At 32.3% G+C, this 22,236-nt stretch overlaps 1 protein-coding gene across 1 annotated transcript; it reads right to left on the bottom strand.

Moving 5' to 3' along the window:
• Positions 1 to 363: 363 nt before the first annotated feature.
• ccdc150 (coiled-coil domain containing 150) lies at positions 364 to 20,019 on the bottom strand. The gene is made up of 24 exons (XM_073818059.1): positions 19,657 to 20,019; positions 19,132 to 19,310; positions 17,442 to 17,558; positions 17,086 to 17,215; positions 16,946 to 16,989; positions 16,788 to 16,880; positions 14,700 to 14,807; positions 14,279 to 14,403; positions 13,794 to 13,971; positions 12,333 to 12,401; positions 12,091 to 12,183; positions 11,933 to 12,016; positions 11,645 to 11,743; positions 9,646 to 9,711; positions 9,439 to 9,563; positions 8,861 to 8,933; positions 8,597 to 8,721; positions 7,452 to 7,569; positions 6,229 to 6,399; positions 6,053 to 6,121; positions 4,740 to 4,871; positions 3,704 to 3,790; positions 2,324 to 2,461; positions 364 to 1,057 (listed from the first exon to the last, which is right to left on the bottom strand). Exons 1-24 carry the CDS (start codon positions 20,015 to 20,017, stop codon positions 923 to 925), a joined length of 2,919 nt encoding a protein of 972 aa, XP_073674160.1. The 5' UTR covers positions 20,018 to 20,019; the 3' UTR covers positions 364 to 922.
• Positions 20,020 to 22,236: the final 2,217 nt, after the last annotated feature.

The raw sequence follows: 22,236 nt of genomic DNA, 5'->3' as shown, positions 1-22,236 counted from the left end.
TTATTCATCAAAGAATCCTAAAAAAAGTATCACGGGTTTAAAAAAAAACTGTTGCCAACGTTGATAATTCTAATAATAAATCAGTATATTAGAAAGATTTTTGAAGGATTATGTGACACATAAGACTGCATTAATGGCTGATAAAAAAAATTCAGCTTTGCATGACAGGAATAAATTATATTTTAAAGTATATTAAAATAGAAACCATTATTTTATGTTGTAATAACCTTTCACAATATTATTGTTTTTTTCTGTATTTTTGATCACATAAATGCCGCCTTGATGAGCACAAGAGGCTTCTTGAACGGCAGTATATATAATTTAAAATACAATACAATACAATAATTTTATTGGATCGGATCAACTTTATTCATTCCCAAGAGGAAATTTACAGATAATAATAAATAAATACAAATAAAATAAAAAGTCTATTATATTGCAATTGCTATATTATTATCCCTTCAGGTTTTAAATTGCCTTATTGGCATGACAAAAAAAAAGATATACCAATAAAAACAGTTGTATAAACACAACACCTCAATATACACACAAAAAAGGCAAGACCTCACCTCCCTCGCAGTTATATTTGAACTTTCTATGGTTTCATTTACCAGGTAAAGCAGTTTGACCTTGTTTTAATCACAATTAAATAACTTTGTAGTGGGCTGCAGGAAAAGTACAATGTTTAACATGAGTCATTTGTGAGTAATTAGAGCACGTGGTCATAAAGTGCAGCTCTAAGACTCTTTGTCTTTCTACTGTAAACACACACATAATGTAGTTTTGCTAGTGCACTTTTTAGTTTTAAGCAATAAAATATATTAATTTATGGTGAATATACTTGATAAGTATATGCATTCAAACTGTATTATTACACGGATGATCTATAAGTTTTTGATGCATTTCTTAGTGGAGGCTGATATCAGGTGGTCAGCGCACGTACGTGTCTTGAGGGTTTGTAACTGCCGGCGATGCGTCCCAGCTCTTTCTTGATCTCCCAGCGCTGTAAAGCTGAGGCCCAGGGCTCCAGTTCAGGATCAAAAAAGCAAACACGAGACTAAAAAGAGAGAACACCCTCAGGTTAGTAATAAAAACATACAGAAGGACAAGAGATGTCATTGAGAACAAGCTGAATGAATTTCAATGTTAAAAAATAGGCACTTTGGACAAACATATATCTACACTACCACTCATATGTTTTTGGACAGTAAGATTTTTTATGCTTTTTAAAGTCTCTTCTGTTCACCAAGCCTGCATTTATTTGAGCAAACGTCCAGCAAAAACAGTACAAATTTGAAATATGTTTACAATTTAAAATAACTGTTTTCAATTTGAATAATTTTGTTGTTACTTAAATTAGAATATTATTAATTATAAATGTAGTTAAAAATTATTGCTTGTTAAGTAGTTTATTCCTGTGATTTTAAAGCTGAATTTTTAGCATCATTACTCCAGTCACATGATCCTTCAGAAATCATTCTAATATTTTGATTTGCTGCTCAAAAGCATTTATTATTATTATTATTATGTTGTTGAAAAGAGCTGAGTAGAATTTTTTTCAGGTTTCTTTGATGAACAGAAAGTTCAGAAAAATAAATGTTTGTCTCAAATTTCTACTTTGACTTTTTCCTATGGTTTCTATAGCTTCTGCATCTTTGACTATTTCCAACTTTTCCAAATTTTTTTCGACTTCTTCACCATTTCCTTTGATTTCTACTTGTTCTGTGGCTTCTGCCTTTTTGATGACTTTGAATTTATTTATTTATTTATATATTTTTATATATAATATTTATATATTTTTCGACTTCTGCCTCTTCCACAGATTTCTACTTTGACATTTTCTATGGTTTCTATAGGTTCTGCATCTTCGACTATTTCCAACTTTGACTTATTTTAATTTATTTATTTTTCCACTTCTGCCTCTTTGACTTTGTGAAATTTAGTAATATTGTACAACACTATTATATTTTAAAATGTAATTTATTCCTATAACAGAAAACTGAATTTTCAGCATCATTACTCCAGTCTTCAGTGTCATATGATCCTTCAGAAATCATTCTAATATGCAGATTTTTTCAAGAATTTCTTATTCGCAATGTTAACAACAGATGTGTTGCTTAATATTTCTGTGGAAACATAAATCTTTTGTAACATAAATTTCTATTGATTGAATGCACCCTTGCTGAATACAAGTATTAAATTCCTTTTAAATTCCATAAAAAAACATTTGAAAATGTATTTTCTTAATTTTAGGAGCCTTTTTAATTAATTTTGAACAAACAGTATAAAATAATTTCTTGAATTTCACATTCTCATTTGCTACCTGAGCTGGAGTGGACCGTGTGCCGTCTTTTCCCATCCTGCACAAGCTCTCTGTGAGTTTCTGTGGCTCAGCCTGGCCATTAAAGCTCTCAGATTTAGAGCAGAGCCCTCTGTGGTCCTCATCCATGTTCTCTGTGATCTGAGGAACAGAGAAGCGGGATGGAAACGAAGGAATCAAATCAAAGGCAAAAATGAGAGGCAAGAGAAATTTCCATCCTCTGGAGAGCTTGAATGATTCCAACTCTGGCTGTGATCAGAGAAAGAGGCGGCAACCTAAAATCTGACATGGCTTTCAGCATCAATTTCACAATGTTGGAACAAGAGACACGATCATACTGGAAACACAACAGCATTCAGATTCAGTTTAAATCATTATTAGGGGCCAAGCACCAAAGGTGCGATGTTAAACTCGGTGTGTGTTATAACAAGCATGACCTGAGGCTACCTGCACAGTTTCGGCGCAGTGCCACCTAGTGGTCAGGAGATACGAAAAATGGCTATTTTAGCTTATAACTTCTGAATGGTTTAGCCAATGGTTTACTCACAAAACTGGTCTCTTAGATTCGGTGCATTATGCGAGTCAAATGATACCCAAATTTCCCATATCAGTCATTTTGGTCGTCAGCCTTTTTGAATTTTGTAGTAAAATGCTATATTTTACGAACGCATTGACGTATCGTTACAAAACTCGGTATGGGTCATCAGCACGATGCCCTGAAGGAGCCTGAGAAGTTTAGTGTCAAATCAAATATTTACATGCTTATAACTTTGGGTGTGGTCGGCTTATTTTCACTCCTGAATCCTTGCCGAGTCCAGCAATACCAAACATGGCAGGTTTTGCCTTATGGTTTGTACAACGTTGCATTTTAGCGCTTAAAAAACATTTGCAATATCTTAGAAACCGTTAATACTATAAACATGAAACCACCGTAGGAAGTTCAGAAACATAGCATGCCGGTCATACACTAATGGCCAATTGGCAGAATTTTGAAAGTCAGAGGCAAAAATAGACAAACAAAGTCTGCCGTCTGCCATTTTTTCTCTTCTCATATAGAAAAATGTCTATAACTCCAAAACAAAATGAGATATTTTCACCAAATTTGACACACATATGTATGGGCACACTCTACGGACGCATACCAAATTTGGTGGGATTGTGCCTCTTGGTGGCGCTATAATTAAACAAAACATGAAATTGCCATTGACTTCAATAGAGTATTATGATTTATTACTCATATCATATATGAGTTATTACTCATTTCTGCACTTGTTCTGATGCTTCCCTTGCCTAGTACTTGGCCCCGTAATTGCAGCTTGCAGCTATATTTTGTCTCTATTACTATTCCTCATGTATAAACGGATGCTGATGTTGTTTGTTTACCTGCTGTGACTCCAGACAAGCTTCCCTGAGTCTCACTTCTGCCTCATCTCTCTCATCCTGGAGCCGTTTCAAACTCTCTTCCAGGTGCTGCGCACACATAACAGCAGCATTCAGCACAAAACCCCTGATTATTCATTTACATAATGGCAATTCTCCAGGGCTGTATCCGAAATCGCCCCCTATACCCTATTCACTATTCCCTACATTAGTCCACTCGTACAGTTCACTTGAAAGAGTGAATGAAAACGAGTGAGTGAATTCGGACACTAAGTGCACCGGAAGGACTGCCGCTTTTACATAGTATTGCTTACTGTTTAACAATCATTTAAAACGGACAGTTCGAGTAGTAAGATTAAAGGATTTATCTTGAACTATGTCAAGGAGTTTATGTATAAACCTTGGTTAAACAATTTAATAATCAATTTACAACAAATTTTTACCTGTGTTGTACGCTGCATTACGCAGTGGAGGAGCGCGTTGAAAAATGAACAGATGGATGAATCAGCTGCGGGCGCCATCGTCTGGAGAGACGCGGGAATTCAGTCGGCGCGCGACTCTCTCAGTGCATTATGGGTTATCTCTAGCTGTTGAGCTTACATCGGTTGTACACTCGTTTTTGCGGTGCATTGTGGGATTGAATGAGTGCACTCGAGAACGTCCACTATGGTTTCGAACACCACTTAAAATGGCTGTCCCCTCAAATAGTGCACTATTTGAGGGTATAGGGGGCGATTTCGGATACAGCCCAGCACTTTGTTGGTCTTGCAGTATTGATGCCCTGAAGGGTGTAACAGACAGGAAGATGAAGTGAACTGTAGCTTGCAGTATCAGCTGAGAAAGGAAGAAAAAGAGATATGGAGAGAGAATCACAAAGCAAACAGAAATTGAGAAAAAGATGAAAGAGGAAAAGAAGGACATGGCCAGAAAAGGAGGATGGGTGCTTATGGCTCCTGATGAAATTTCACATGGACCACAAGGGCTGAGGGCAACATTTGGGACAGTGCAACAGATTTAGGTTGAAAGAGAGAGCGCTGACCCGACTTTTCTCCTGTAGAGTGCGATTGAGATCTCTTTCGGCCTGTAGCTCCCCCTGCTGAGTGGAGGACAGACGCTGAAGCTCAGACTGGAGAGAAACCATCTCAGAACGCAGCTGGAGCAAAGACTGAGACTGAAACACACACATAATACACTGTGAGACGTCATCTTTAGCAGGGATTAGTCAGGAGGTTCACAGTAAGCCAGCAAGCTGGTTATAGTGAGGTTATCCAATTTTTTCTTAGGTTTTTAGCTCTAATGTTTTTAAGCAACAGTGCTTCAAAGGGTGACTTTAGAAATGCAACTTTTTAAAATTGGCTACACTGCAAAAAAATGCTTTTTTTACTTAGATTTTTTGTATTGTTTCCAGCCAAAATATCTACAAATTCTTAAATCAAGAAGGATTTTCTAGACAAGTAAAAATTGCCTTGTTTTCAGAAAAAAATGGTCAAAAAGTGTTTTTGCTTGAAACAAGCAAAATAATCTGCCAATGGGGTAAGAAAAATAATCTTGTTTTTTTGTTTGAAATAATTATATTGTTTCAAGCAAAAACGCACATAATTCTGACTTGTTTTTTTCTGAAAACAAGACAATTTTTACTCGTCTAGAAAATCCTTCTAGTTGACTTGTCATAATTATGTATAATATTATAAACAATATGAAAAGTATTAGAGTGAAAATATCTCTAAATATGTGATCCTGGACTACAAAACCAGTCATAAGGGTACATTTTTTAATCTGAGGTTGCAAAAAATAAAAACAGTGAGAAAATCACCTTTAAAGTTGTCCAAATGAAGTTCTTAGCAATGCATATTACTAATCAAAAAATAGGTTTTGATATTCACAGTAGGAAATGTACAAAATATCTTCATGGAACATGATCTTTACTTAATATCCTAATGAGTTTTGGCATAAAATAAAAATTGATCATGTTGACCCATACAATGTATTTTTGGCTATTGCTACAAACATACCTGCGCTACTTAAGACTGGTTTTGTGGTCCAGGGTCTGCTAAATTTAATTTAAATAAATGTAATTAAATTTAATCCTTAAATGAACTTTATTGTGCTCAACTACCATAAAAAGCATGATAAAAATGCTGATTAAAATATACCTTCAATACAGCATTTTAGCACTTTTTAAAAAATAAATAATTAAATAAAATATTAAGGTGACTAAAAATATAAATAAAGTTATTCTTGTGTATTGCAACAAAGAGGCGAACGCAGTATAGTAGAAATATGTGGTGTGGCATAATCTGATGATTAGGTGATTTTCACTTGTTTGTATATTAAAAAGGTTTGATTGTATACCTGTTCATAACTCCTCCTCTTATATTCATCCTTTGCTTCTTCAAGACTTTTAATTTCTGCTTCCAAATCCTGTCAGGAAGGCAAAGACGCCGCAAAAACTTAGTTTGTGTATTCTGGAATGTTACTACTACAGTGAAAGCCTGTATCCAGCATAGATGGTGGGTAAAATGATATACCTTGATTCTCAAACAGTGATTCAGTGCTGTTCTGTTGTCCAGATACTGTTTAAGTTGAGACTTCTGATTGGACACCAGCTTTTCCAGCTCAGACACCTTCTCTCGAAGCTCCTGATTGGCTCGTGAGAGGTCACCTGACTTTGCCGACACATCATTGAGTGCCTTTTTCAACTATACAGAAAACAGGAGTCGTTGAATGAAAGTCAAATTTATTTAAAAAGCACTTTAAAAACTAGAATTGATCAAAATGTTAATTAAATTCATTAGGGATGCACCAAATGTTCGAAAAAGCGAAAAGGCAAAATAAACTGTACAGAACAATGACGTGACGTGATCAAATAGAGGCGTGCACTAATGCAGAAAACATGTCGGCAGTGTGGAAGCATTTAAAACTGTCAGAGAAAGACGCGAAAATCATTATAAGCACCGACGGCACTAGACTGTTTAGTATCGAATCTCATGTCTTCCATGAGAAGAAAAAAGGGGTGGTTGTTGCTGGTTACTGTATGATGACTAAAATCGCCTTAAACCATTAGTAAATAAACTACAGAACTTTACGTTGTCTGATACACGTACAAATTGTATTTATTCTGACAGCGCTGCACAAGCTCCTTAGCCAGGGTTCAAAGTCCAAAGCGCAAGGAAAATCTGCGTGATGAGATGAGAATCAAAAAGTAGTACTGAGGTCTTCTTGTGGGTTTCCGCCAAAATAAAAGACATTCATAAATGTTAGTATTGTAATTTTACTGCTGTTCTGTAAAATAAAATTAAAAAGTAACACAAAAATAACGATAACATTCATTACAACAGCTCTATTAATACATTTATTATAACATTCTCCTTTGCTCAGCAAGGCTGCATTTATTTGTACATTCAAAAACACATGCCTGATTCAAGAAGGGGGTCTTAAAAATGGCCAAAGAATATTATTTTACTAACTTTTTCATTTGAACTTAAATTGTGCTTTGTTGGGAGGCTATAATGTCTACTAGAATGTTAAAAATGTTCAGTGTAAAATAAACATTTTTAAATTGTTTTGTAATTATTTTCTTCTTTGAAAAGCAAGGCAAAACTGTAAAAAGCAAATATTGGCTATTTAATTTATGCAATGGTGAAAAAAAAATACATGTTCGGTAATCGGCCTTCGGCCCAGTGTGTAATTTTGTTCAGCTTCGGCCAAGAATTTTCATTCCGGTGCATCCCTAAAATTCATTTAACATTACCCTCTGTGCTGACTTCCTCCCAGAGTCCTTTTCTCTCTTCAGCAAGTTCTTGAGTGAATCTACATGTTCAGTCAATCGATGAATCTCTGCCCTTGCCTCTTTAAGCTCCGCCTCCCTGCTGATGCAATCATATATACGTAACATGAACTCAAGAAAACATAAAATACAGAACAACAGGGTCATTTACTTAAATATGGCTTTTAATTAAGTAAAAACAGACCACGGAGATGTACAGTAAATGCAGGAACAACCCAACACGAACAGACAATCCATACAAAAATCTAGGGATGCACGATATGTGACCCTGGACTACAAAATCAGTCATAAGTAGCACAGGTATATTTCTAGCAATAGGCAACAATACATTGTATGGGTCAAAATCATTAAAGATCATGTTCCATGTAGTCCTACCGTAAATATATCAAAACTTAATTTTTGATTAGTAATATGCATTGCTAAGAACTTCATTTGGACAACTTTAAAAGTGATTTTCTCAATATTTATATTGTTTTTGCACCCCCAGATTTTAGTTTTCAAACAGGCCAAATATTGTCCTTATCTAACAACCATACATCAATGAAATGCGTATTTATTCAGCTTTCAGATGATGTATAAATCTCAATGTCACTCAGTATGACTGGTTTTGTGGTCCAGGATCACATATGTGACCCTGGACCACAAAACCAGTCTTAAGTCGCTGGGGTATATTTGTAGCAATAGCCAAAAATACATTGCATGGGTCAAAATTTTTGATTTTTCTTTTATGCCAAAAATCATTAAGAAATTAAGTTCATGTTCCATGAAGATTTTTTGTAAAATTCCTACTGTAAATATATCAAAATGTAATTTATGATTTGTAATATGCATTGTTAAGAACCTAATTTGGACAACTTTAAAGGTGATTTTCTCAGTCTTTTTTATTTTTTTGCATCCTCAGATTTCTGATTTCAAATAGATGTATCTCAGATATTGTCCTATCCTAATAAACCATACATCAATAGAAAGCTTATTTATTGAGCTTTCATGTGATGTATAAATCTCAGTTTTGTCAAATTTAACCTTATGACTGGTTTTGTGGTCCAGGTCACATATATCAGTGATAAACCATACAGTTTGTAATATACCATAAACTTACACTCCCTTACCTATCACTGAGGGCGTTTAGTTTCTCCTGTGCATTGTGGTTTTCCTGTATGGCTTGCTCTAAACTTTGGAAAAGTTTCTTGTTTTCCAGCTGAGCTTCTTCAAGTGCTTTTTGCAAAGATTCAACCTTTAAAAATGTGAGTGTGTAAGCAATTTAAACTCCTTGTTGTATAGACAAATTTTACTTGTGGACAAAAAGGTGACTTAACTAAACTTAACCTTATCTCTTGTTTATTTAGTAATAAGTGTGTTTGTGTGTCTTTTACCTTCTCATTGTATCTTGCATTGTGATTTTCTACTTCAGTTTCAAGCCTCTGAATCTCTTTTGTAGCCTGCAGTCTGACAAACACACAGCATAATGCTGATTACCACAGACAGTCATTGACTTAGTAAAAACAAACAAAAATCATGTTTACAGTAATGAACACTCATAATCTCTATGTGGCTCTAAGAAAGTCTATGAAAGTCTACCTGTGAAGTGTCTAAATTTAAGCCTTAAGTGATGGATTTGTTTCTCACAAACAGCTTTTCACTTAAGTTGTTAACTGATGGACTGGAGCCATGTGGACTACTTGTGTATTATTGTGAGGTTTTTACCAGCTGTTTGGACTCTCATTTTGACGGCACCCATTGATCCATTGGCAAGTAATGCTAAATTTCTCCAAATCTGTTCCCATGAAGAAACAAACTCATCTACATGTTGGATGTTTTGGCTGAACTATTCTTTTAAACATGCGAGTATGGCACTTTTGCAATGGGATCGGGAACTGAAAACTTTCGTACTACCATTTTGGCCTTCGCAGCATAAGGAGTTGCATTGACCCTGATTTCTCTAATCACACACCTCTCACTCCTGAGTGTGTGTAGTTCCTGCGCACTTTCTCTCAGCTCTGCATGCAGTGTTTTTGTTTTCTGCTGCAGACGAGTGTGAGACGACAAGACATTCTCCAGAGTCTGCGCTACTTCATTCTGTTACGCGCAAAAACATAAAAATTGATCATTTGTTAATTCGACTAATAGGTTTCGATTGCCTTTCTTACGAAACACTTACCGTGTCTCTGTGCTGTTGCTGTAGTGCACAGAGTTGCTCTTTTAGCGTCTGATTTTCTCTCTGCATCTGAGAATGAGACAGAGTGTTAAATATTCAGTAGTTGACTTGTTGAAGATTTCATATCATGCATTATGTATTATAACTTTATTTACACTCAAAAGGTTTTTGGTCCTGAAAAACAACCATTATAAAGTTTCATATCACTATTTTGCGCTTTGCTACTCTCACAGTTTTTAAATGAGCCATCATTTAATAACACTTTGAAAGGCATAAAACAATTGGGACAAATCCATATGATGCACACATCCTATGTTTTGCTTGCATTATTTTGTTGTGACTCTGCAGGCTAAAATTTTAAACACAGAATGGACATTGTTAAATGTTGTTAATCATTAGTTAATATTTTACTTTCTAATGTCCAGAATCTAGGAATGCAAGTCATAATGGTATCAGTACCAGTATCAGTTATCTGCTGATATTATAGATTTTTTTTTGCTCATTTCACCTATTTTCATATTGAGATCAATTTGCTGTTAACTAATGCTCACTTAAAGTCATACTTTAAAAAACTAATATTTTAATAACACTGTTAAATATAGTCTTAAAATTAATATCCATTTTTTTTAATTATAATGCTGTGATGCATAACACTTTAACACAGCTTTCTTAATACTCAACAATGCAATTTAATATAAGTTTTAATTTTAATCAGTCATATCATAAAAATAATTATTGGCTAATCAGGAATCCGCCAGAATTTTAATATTGGCCTGTCACTTATTTCCAGATTAAGCCTTTTTGTTGCTTAGTATATTTATATATTAGTTTTTTTTATAATAGACGGTTTTTTTTGGACTGGGGAGGAAATATAGCAAACTACACTACCAGTCAAAAGTTTTTGAACAGTAATATTTTAATGTTTTTAAAAGAAGTCTCTTGTGCTCACCAAGCCTGCATGTATTTGATCCAAAGTACAGCAAAAACAGTACAAGTTTGAAATATTTTTACCATTTAAAAAAACTGTTTTTTTAATTGAATACATTTATAAATGTAGTTTATTCTTGTGATTTCAAAGCTGAATTTTTATCATTACTCCAGTCTTTAGTGTCACATGATCCTTCAGAAATTATTCTAATATTCTGATTTGCTGCTCAAAAACATTTATTATTATTATTATTATTATTATTATGTTGAAAACAGTAGATTTTTTTTCAGGTTTCTTTGATGAATAGAAAGTTCATAAGAATAGCATTTATCTGAAAGAGAAATCTTTTGTAATATTATAAATGTCTTTATCATTACGTTTGATCAATTTAAAACATCCTTGCTAAATAAAAATATTATTTTTTATAATTTTACAAATGTTACAAAAGCTTTTTATTTCAGATAAATACTGGTCTTTGGATCTTTCTATTCATCAAAGAATCCTGAAAAAATGTACTCAACCATTTTAAACATTTATAATAATAATAATAATAATAGTAATAATAATAATAATAATAATAATAATAATTTTGGATGTTTCTGAAGAATCATGTGACACTAAAGACTGAAGTAATGATGCTGAAAATTCAGCTTTGATCAAAAAAATAAATTACATTTTAAAATATATTAAAATAGAAAGCAGTTATTTTAAATAGTAAAAAATACTGCTTTTGCTGTACTTTGGATCAAATAAATACAGGCTTGGTGAACAAAAGAGACTTCTTTAAAAAAACATTCAAAATCTTACTGTTCAAAAACATTTGACTGGTAGTGTATTTGATCTCAAAAGATGTCTGTAAAGCTTTCATCAATAAACAGTCTGAGAATTCTTCAGTTTCAGTTGCTTTTCTGTTTTCATGCAGTTCAGTTTCACACACTTGAGCAACACAGAGCTTATGAAACAGCAGCAGTTTGTTAGAGGAGTGTGTGTGTGTGTGTGTGTGTGTGTGTGTGTGTGTGTGTGTGTGTGTGTGTGTGTGTGTGTGTGTGTGTGTGTGTGTGTGTGTGTATTTACTTGTGTATAAGTGTTCTGCAGTGCAGTGTTGCTCTGACAGTGTTGAGTACATTCTGCTTTCAATGTCTTCAGGTCAGCTGCCATCTGCTGCACTCTTGCCTGTGTAAACACACACACATACCGTCTGTTTATTTAAAGTCTGGTGTCTGTTTCTAACATATCTGTGTGTTCATCATATTACTGTTTAAGCTTAACTGTATGTCACACTGTGCAATATGTGCTCAATAAATTCAAAGACATATAAAGTGTGTGTGTGTGTGTGTGTGTGTGTGTGTGTGTGAAACAGACCTGCAACTTGCCCTTCTCGTAGGCCAGTTTGTTCTTGCTGTCTGTCAAGTCCCAGAGCATCTGTTCCACCTGACGATGAGTTACCTGAGAGCAAGAGAGACTTACAAGCGCACTTTTCTTTGACGTACATCTGACTCTGTGATCTTTTGATCTCAAACCTGCTGATGCTCCAAGGCTGCAAGGCTCTCCATCAGCTCCTTGTTGTCCTCCTTCTGTTTCTGCAGTGTTGAGTTCACCATGGTCAACTCCACCTGTCAATCACAGGGATGCAGAAGAAGATGATGTTTATGGTAATTGATGTGGTGCAGTCAGTGTAGCAGGTGAAATTTTATATCAATGCAGGAGACGAACTGAATTGATCTCTTAAAGGCACCAGAGAGGGACTGGAAATCAGCAATACCTTGATCTCCGACAGTTGTGTTTCCAGAATGTTCTTCTCCTTTTCCAACAAAATGACTGCGGAGTTCATCTAAGATTTGGAAATAAAGCAATTTCATTAAAGCAACTGGCCACAAGTGGTTGTGTAGCACAGTGTTTTTACAAATGTTAAGAGCTGTTGTTAATATGATGAATGGCATAATATAAAATGGCTTGCGAATAAACAAAAGTATTAATAAAAAATAATATTTTTAACAGAATGAACATTACATATGTGTTTTTATTTAAATACTATAATTGAATTATTATCATCAAATTATTTATGTTAATAATTACAATACATAGTACAATGTGTGTATGTATATGAATTATATAATTATGTATAATTAAAAAATAGTGTATTTTTATTATCATAATTTTGTTTTTGTTACTGTGATAATTATTAATAATTTGTAATATTAATTTATTAAAAAATATTTTATTATTATTATTATTAAATTAATCATGTTAATAATTATAATACATTATATAATGTTGATACTGTATGTCTGTATAATGTATCATATTTAATTATTATAATTTGTGAGTATTACTAAGTTATATAATATAATTATACATTTTATTATGTATCATGTATTATATTTAAGTATGATACATTTTAATTTTATTATTGTTAAGTTATTAAATGTTTAATCATTATATATAATATAATATAATATAATATAATATAATATAATATAATATAATATAATATAATATAATATAATATAATATAATATACCAATTTTTTTTTAATGTAGTTTATCCGGTCAGAATTTAGTGATTTAATTATTATTAAATCATAAAATGTATTTTATAATATAATATACTATAATACAATACAATACAATACAATACAGTACAGTACAGTACAGTACAGTACAATGCAATATAATATAATATAATATCATACAATATTTTGCTACTACAACTACAACCAAAAAAAATGTTTCAAATGTAGTTTATCCAGTCAGAAATTTGCACCAGCAATTATTATTATTATACTTATAATATAATATAATGTATTATAATATAATACAATACAATACTAGTACATATAAATCTACTACTACTACTACTACTACTACTACTAATAATAATAATAATAACCAATAAAACGTTTTAAATGTAGTTTATCCAGTCTGAACTTAGTGCCAGAAATTACTATTATACTTACAATATAATACTAGTACATATAAATCTACTTCTACTACTACTACTATTAATTATAATAATAATAACAAAAAAAAAACATTTTAAATCCAGTAGTAGTTTATCCAGTCTAAATTTAGTGCCAGAAATTATTATTAAATTATTGAATGTATAATATAATATAATATAATATAATATGAGTGTAATATGAGTGTAATTATAATATAATATACTGCAACTACTACTACTTATACTATTAACTATATAACTTATAATAGAGCTGTCAACTGACCTCACTCTTTATCCGCTCTCTCTCTTCTCTCAGGGTCTCTCTATCTTTCAAGGCACAGCTGAGCTCCCCCTGAAGCCTCTCCATGGTGCTTTCCAGCATCTGCTGATGATTGACAGATGTCTCCTGTGAAACGGTGGAGCTCTGCTGCAGTTTGGCATGATCTGCCTTTAGTGCCTCCCTTTGAGAGAAAATAAAAGAGATGATGATTACAAAGAGTTCAATCCTGATGTCATTTACAGTGCATTATGTCAGAACTGTGATTTACAGTCATATTTTCTTGTTTTCTTCAGTTTTCAAGGATCACGCAACATGTTGCCATCAGCCTAAACTAAACAATCTACAAGTGAGATGAATTTGAGTCAAAATACTGTAGCGAATGGTAACAGCAACAAAATACATAAGAAGCGTTTGTCTTTTTCCTGCTGTGGGTCGCGATCCACCAGCCGTGAATGATTTATAGCGGTGAATTTGTGTGTGTATCTCACAGTTGTTTCTGCAGGGTGAGTTTCTCTGATATTGTGCCCTGTAGTTCAGCCTGGATGTTCCTCCTGGCTGTGTCTAAAAGCAGATCCTGCTCCTGAAGGTGTTTCGACACACGATCTCGCTCCGCCTGAACAAACAACACATGCACAGCAGAGTGTGTGTGTGTGTGAGAAATGTGTCTCTATCAACAGAGCTTTCGCTCAGTTTTGCTATTACTGGCATTTTTTAATCTTATCTTTATCCTTCTTAATCATTTGTTTAATTGTTTAAGTGTTAATTTGCTAAATTTGTTTTACAAGCTTATTTTACTTCACACTGTTATTTCAATTGATAGTACAAATTAAACAAATCCTATTTTAATGTTGAACTATAACTATTACTGTGCCATCAAGTGACATTAAAACTAAGACTGAACTGAAATACCTTAATTTTGTTGTGATATTCAGTCTGTAGTTGTGTGTTTTCCAGTGTTAATGAATGAAGTGCGGTGCTCAGCTCTGAACACTGAACCTCTAACCTTTCATTCAACACCTGAGAGAAAGAAAGAAGTTAACTTTTTACAATAACCTTCATTCATAATATGCAAAAACATTTTCACATCAGAAAAGTAAAGTTTATTGGCTTAACAAAGCTGGATAGATGGGTGGAAGAATGAATACGGGCCTAGACGTCCTAATGGTCTGTTTTTCAAACAAATAAATCGTAAGCAATCGTTTTTTGAGCTTGAAAGTTACAATTTCCATCGTTTCATTCCTCCTTGAGTTTTATAGGTAATAATGTTGTATTGGTTTCCAGTAAAGATTTTTATTTTGGGTGAGTTATTCCTTTAATATTGCTCCTGCAAAGCAGTATCATTTACATTTAACTGCGTTTACAGAACAATATAAACCTTCTAACAAAAAAACAAAAAAGTTGATTCAGTTTTATAATATAATATAATATAATATAATACATTGCTACTGCTACTACCAATAATAATAATAATAATAATATACAAAAAAAATATACAAAAAAAATCAGTAGTTGTTTATCCAGTCAGAATTTAGTGCCAGAAATTACTATTACAAAATGTATAATATACTATAATATAATATAATATATTGCTACTACTACTACTACCAATAATAATAATAATAATAATAAAATAATAATAATAATAACAACAACAATGAATAATAAAAACAATATGCAGTCCACATTTATTAACAGAAATTATTACATTTATACTATACTATACTATTCGAAACTATAATATAATATAATATAATATAATATAAGAGTGCAACTTCATTATTCAAACAAAACAGTGACGACAAAAAAAAAACAATTTGCATTGTTTTTCTTTTGTCTGTTTTTTTAACAAATTTGTTCCATTATAAGTCAGAAACAAATAAAAAGCTCAGAGAAAACTGATTAATTAATTGTTTAAATATATTATTTAAATGTTTTTCGTACATTTTTGCAACACAGCAAATAAACTAAAAATTAACAGAACAATGTAAACCTTCTGACAGAAAAAGTTGATTAAGTTCTATGATATATAATATACATTAATACATAATATAATATATAATATAATATAATATAATGCTACTACTACTACCAATAATAATAATAATAATAATAATAATAATAAACAAAAAAAGAGAATAAAATTTAGTTTATCCGGTCAGAATTTAGTGCCAGAAATTATTAAATTTATAATATAATATAATATAATATAATATAATATAATATAATATAATATAATATAATATATTTCAACTACTACTACCAATAACAATAATAATAATAATAATAATAATAATAATAATAATAATAATAATAATAATAATAACAATATTAAGCAATGAGTGTAACTTCATTATTCAAAAACACAGTTTGCATTGATTGTCTTTTTTTTTCAATAAATTTGGTACGTTATTATTCAGAAAAAAATAAATAGCTAAGAGAAAACTGATAAATAATGCAACATAAATGTTTCAATAAGAACTTTTAACTTAACTGCTAAAATATATAATTTAAATGTTTATGTTAATTTTTGCAACACAGAAAGTAAACAAAAAATAACTAAACAAACAATTTAAGCCTTCTGACAAAACGTTTATCTTCCAGTGAAGTGTAATTGTTTTATCATTTAAAACAGTGAAATCAAAAAGAACATGTGCTGTTCTAATGTTTCTATTTGTTTTTGTCAAAAAAAAGTACAATTATTTGTCACACTGAAAAAAATATATAATTTTTTTTTCACATACATTTTTTTAATAAGAACCTTGAGCCATTGCAGCATAATCTTTCCCTATCCACTTTAGTATTATAATATATAATATAATATTTTAATGACAACTGGATTATAGAGGGGTAAGCAAACATTCTTCTACTTTCAAACAGGGCCATCATCAAACAATATTGAGAACCACTGCTCTAATCCAAATTTGTACAATGACAGTATGTTGGCTTTCTTGAGCTAACATAATTATATAATGCTAAACAGATTGTGTGTTTGTGTACCTGGACTTGATCTGCAGCTGCTCTGAGGTCTCGTCCATCTTTGATGAGTCTGCTGTTCTCCTGCTGTTGATTCTGTAGAGCCGTCTTCACACTCTAAACACACAAACATCATGAGACGATTCATTACCGCTGTCAATGTTTCTCTCACGTTCTCATACCTTGATCTCTTTGGTCAGCTGTGATATCAGAGTCTCTTTCACTCCTGTGAAGAAACAAAACACTTCAGTTTCACAACCAACAGACATACTGTAGCATAAACAAAGTTGAAAATGCATTTCCAAAATTCAGTGTTTCTGACCGGATTGATCTCGAAGCTCCCGACACTCTCTTTCCAGGCCTAGAATTTGCTCCTCCTTCTTTTTTAGCTCCGCCCTGTTTGTCTGTCCATCAGTACGTAAAGCTTGACAGTCTGCTTGAAGAACCTCCACCTGACAAAACACCAGCAAACAGTGGACAGAAAGCTTAAATTAGACATTTTATGAATGTCTTGATTTGTTTTGGCCTGTCCATCAGGTGAAAATCACAAGTCTGATCACTTAGAAACAGCCTCTTCTCACAGAAATTGTTCCTCAAGTTACTAGGGGTATATTTATCATTTGGAAAAGAAGTAAGATCAATAAAAGAGTACATAAGAATATTTTCTAGTCAGTTTACCTGTCTTCTTTCCCTCTCTACCACTCTCTCCATCTCCTCTACTCTCCGCAGCAGTGTATTGTGGGATTGCTCAGCCTTTAAGAGTGCTGTGGTCTCCTGCGCCATCTGCTCCTTCATCTGCAAACAGGTTTAGAAGGTCAAGAACTATCAGTTGAGATTGAAATAACTATTATACTTATGACATTACAAAGATTAATCAGTTTAACTGGGAAAAACATGAATATTATATACACTCTTTGAAAGCATTGTTGTTATCATTACCTAAAAATACAATTATATGATGTTTTTTTATTAAAATCAAGAAATATGAAAAAAATTTATTAATTAAAATAATTAAGTTGTACAACTATTGAGATAAAATAAATAAAATTAAAAATAATATTAAATTATATAAATTAAATTAAATTTAAAAATATTTTTTTAAATTATAAATGCACATAATGCTAAAAATAAAAGAAAGAAAGGAAGAAAGAAAGAAAGAAAGAAAGAAAGAACGAAAGAAAGAAAGAAAGAAAGAACGAAAGAAAGAAAGAAAGAAAGAAAGAAGAAATAAAATGTTTCCTTGAAGTTACCTTAAAATTACTAAATGAGGTAAAACTTAAATAAAAATTAATATTAAAATACTGAAAAATAAAAACTAATAAAAATGAATTACTAAAATGTATCTAAGATTAAAATAAAAATTTACAAATATAATAAAGAAAGACAGAAGAAACTAAAGATATTACATTGAAGTTCTAAAATTACTTATAAAAACTATTATTAATATTAAATATTAAAATATAAAAAATGACAAATGCACATAACAGAATTACTAAAAATGTATCTAAGATTACAAATGTTTTAAATATTACCCTAAAGTCTTAAAATTACTGAGATAACTAAAATAAAAACGAATTATTAAAATATATATAAAAAATAATAAAAATGACAAATGACAAAATGACAAAACTAAAATAAAAAATAATATTAAAATATAAAAAATAAAAACTAACAAGTCAAAAGCACATAACAGAATTACTAAAAATTACAAAAAATAATAATATAAAAAAGAAAGAAAGAAAGAAAGAAAGAAAGAAAGAAGAAACGTAACCCTAAAATTACCAACTGAAAGAAAACTGAAAGAAAAACGAATAAAAAAAATATTAAAATAATAAAAATAAAGTTCTAAAATTACTAACTGAAATTATTGAAATATTTAAAAAAATAAAAACTAATTTAAATTACAGCACATAACAGAATTACTAAAAATGAATCTAAGTTTAAACTAAAAAATTAAAATATAATAAAGAAAGAAAGAACGAAAGAAATAAGAAACTTAAAAAAAAACATTCTAAATATTGCATTGAAGTTCCAAACTTATCAAAATAAAACTAAGTAACACTTATATTAAAATATAAAATAAAAACTAATAAAAATGGCAAATGAACATAACAGAATTACAAAAAAAATATCAAAAATCAAAATTGAATGTAAAAAATGTAAACTAATATTAAAATGATAATTAAGTTACATATTACAATAATTCATAATCTAATTAATAATCTATTTAAATATATAAATAAATACTAGTTACCTGAAAACTGAAAGGTGACTTTTTCTAGTTCATATAATAATTTAATAATCCTTATAAATATCGCACAAATATTTCATGTAGACTTCATTATTATGAGCCCATGAGCAGTTTTACTTTAGTGGAGGTATTGTTCTCCAGCGCCTCCCTGAGTCTGAACACCTCCCGCTGTGCATCCTGTCTCTCTTCACAGGCCCTCTGCAGCTCATCCTGTAACTGCAGCACCTCCCGCCGTGAAGAGCGCTGCTCCTCCTCATACTGCTCCTGCAGCGCGGTTAATCGCTCCTGCAGACGTGCTACACAGAGAGGGAAATTACAAGTGCAGCTCCTGCAGGGCTGACAACTGCTCCCAAAGATGCACACTGACAAAATTTGTGTAAGAATCGCTTACACATACACGTTCACTTAGTTATCTAAATAAGGACATTGCATAGACTTTTTTTGTTTTTATATACAGCTAGTTATGAATACTAAAATCTAGCCCTAATAGAAAACTTATTAAATAATTGTATTCTTTTTATTTATACAAAAAGTAGGCTGTGGTAAGATTTTGTTTGGTTTTGCTCACTTTTGGGCTGTAAAGTCATGTCTCTGTCATTTTTCATTTTTTGACACACATACACACATACAAGCACCACTGACCCGTGTGGGATGGATTGAGCTGTCTGTCCGTCTCCAGACGAAAGGTGGTGAGTTTCAGAGCGTGCAAAACACTTTCTAATCTGCACACACGTGCAACAAGCGTTTCACACTGTCTCCACAGCAAACCCTCTCCTGTGACACTCAGGGCCCGCTGGATGTTCACAGGACTAATGGGACGCTTAGAAGAGTCCCTGTCTGAAGAGTTCACAAGCAGCTCATCCGCAGATGCTCCCAAGGAGCCCAGACTCCTCACTAACTCCTCTGTCTGCTGCTCTGCTGTCTGAAGACGCCGCTGTATGACGGAGAGAGACTCAGGAGCCGTGGCCCCTACACTCAGGGGACAGATCACTGACCTGGACATCACTGAGAGAGAGAGACAGATGATAAAGAGAATGATAAAATTATAGAATGACAATAGATGGATGGATGGATGGATGGATGGATGGATGGATGGATGGATGGATAGATGGATAGATAGAATGACAAATATATAACGTTAGATAGATGAAAGATATATAGAACGACAGATTGACAGATCGCCAGACAGACGGATAGATAGATAGATAGATAGATAGATAGATAGATAGATAGATAGATAGATAGATAGATAGATAGATAGATAGATAGATAGATAGATAGATAGAACAAATCATTGTTGAATCTTAATTACAGCTGAAACGCAGTTTAATGATATTTAAATGTTTTTGTTTAGGTAAAAAACGCTTTAAAGAATAAAATGGTATTATCATGGAAATATAAATCAGTGAAACGGACAAAAACTCACCGGTACTTGACGTCGGCGAGTCTCATTAACAAAACATTTGCATTTCCGTCCCACGCTGAGAAGTTAAATAAACTGTTTGTTTGCATTAACTGAATGCAAAGTCGATTTTATTTGTTTTGTTATCTGTTGTTGCTTACACTGAGTGAGCCCAGCACTTCCGGCTTAAATGGTTGCCGTGGAGACCGTTCCCTCTTGTGCTAGTTCTAAACTCCCGCCATAGCGAAAGAAAACGAAACTGGAGTGGCAAAAAATGCTTTGAACGTAACTCTACGGAAGCGGGTCGTTGTGGCCCGGATGTGTGAATCTGATTGGTCAAGTATGTGAATATACAAATTAAATATTTTATTTTAACTTTTCACTAGGTGTTTTTGATTTCGGTAGCGTACAAATCTTCTATAAATCAGCACTCTGGTGTAAATTATTGTTCGTATTATGGGAGAACGGCTAGGTCAGGTGCGATGTGTTACTTTTTTCAGCGCAGTTAAGGTGGAACTAATCGTAGGCATTTGAGATGAAAGGACAATTTTACAGCATCAGATATTTGTATGTACATCAGAAACCACATCATTTGTTTATCAGATTGAATAGTTAAAGTATTTAGCACACGAGTTTCTTCTAAGGAAACATAAAACCGCCTTTGAACACGGATAAATAAGAGTATTGACATTGTTGAGCCATCAAGCGCCCCCTTGCAGGAGTACTTTGTATAATACGTAAAGTAACTATTATTGCGTAGAAAATGGTGCCACCCAAAAATATTCTGTTTCCCTGAACCCAATGCATAACACAAAGAACTGTTTTGACAAGAGACGCTCGTTTTGAAAAGTGAAAACTGTCAATTTTATTTATTTGTATATTAAGCCTTCTTAAAATGTTATTAAAAAAAAAAAACATTTGCTATTATAGAGGACAGTAAGGTATTTATTGCAATATAAAATTGTACCAATATATTTTTCAGTTTAGTCTTACATTTTAGAAATAAAAAAAGGATGAATGTCTGTAACGTTGGTCATATTTCACCCCAAAATAAAACGAAAATATTATTTGATTATTTTGCATATAAAAATGTCTTAAGATCATTATTTATTTATTATTTTAGATTTTTTAAACACATTAACACTGATAACATTTTTAAATCCATGATCATTTACTTTGCATAAACAAAAATAATACTTTTTAATATAACAATGAGAAGAAATTACATATATATCCTTTTAACTTTGGGGTGGAATATGACTTTTCTTCATGAGTTTCATGCAAAATGACTGTAAGTCTTGGCAGCAGATACTCAGATACACTTTGAGAAATGCTGTATGAGGCAAACAACCACAACAAAGCCTCGTCAAACCGTTCTATCATGATCTAGAGGTAAGAAAAAAATATTTCATCGCTTTTGAATCACCACTGAATTAAAAAGACAGATCCCAAGCATCTTGTTTGGATGAATTAAAAATTCCCCCTGAACAGCAGCTGAAAACACAGAGACAGAGAAAAAAATAAAGACGATGCTCATACAAACGACTTTGCTTCAAGTTTTCAATTCATTTGCAGTGTGTTTTAACAGGATTTCCCAGCAGCAGCAACCGAGTCGGAATGAAGCACCAGCAGCCCTTTGTTTTGAAGATCATTCCTTATAAGAGTTATGAGATCTTCTCATAGAACAGGAGGTAGGCTTGGGAAGTCTGCACTTTGGCCTCTGTAACCGGATGGACGCTGCTGTCGCTAATGTGGAACCATGATCCTCTACTTGCCCCGCTGTCACCTGCTATGAGATGATAATTGGAAATAAATAATGA

Source organism: Garra rufa, chromosome 14 (genome assembly GCF_049309525.1).
Source record: "Garra rufa chromosome 14, GarRuf1.0, whole genome shotgun sequence".
Classification (NCBI taxonomy): Eukaryota; Metazoa; Chordata; class Actinopteri; order Cypriniformes; family Cyprinidae; genus Garra; species Garra rufa.
Note: the sequence above shows the minus strand (reverse complement) of the source record. Positions and strands in the feature narration are given on the sequence as shown.

Coding starts and splice junctions, on each gene's coding strand:
- ccdc150 (XM_073818059.1), bottom strand. CDS start 20,017: ATGTCCAGGTCAGTGATCTGTCCCCTGAGTGTAGGGGCCACGGCTCCT. Junction 16,990..17,085: donor GGAGCTTCGAGATCAATCCG/GTCAGAAACACT, acceptor GTTTCTTCACAG/GAGTGAAAGAGACTCTGATA. Junction 3,791..4,739: donor CTCTACAGGAGAAAAGTCGG/GTCAGCGCTCTC, acceptor ATGTGTGCGCAG/CACCTGGAAGAGAGTTTGAA.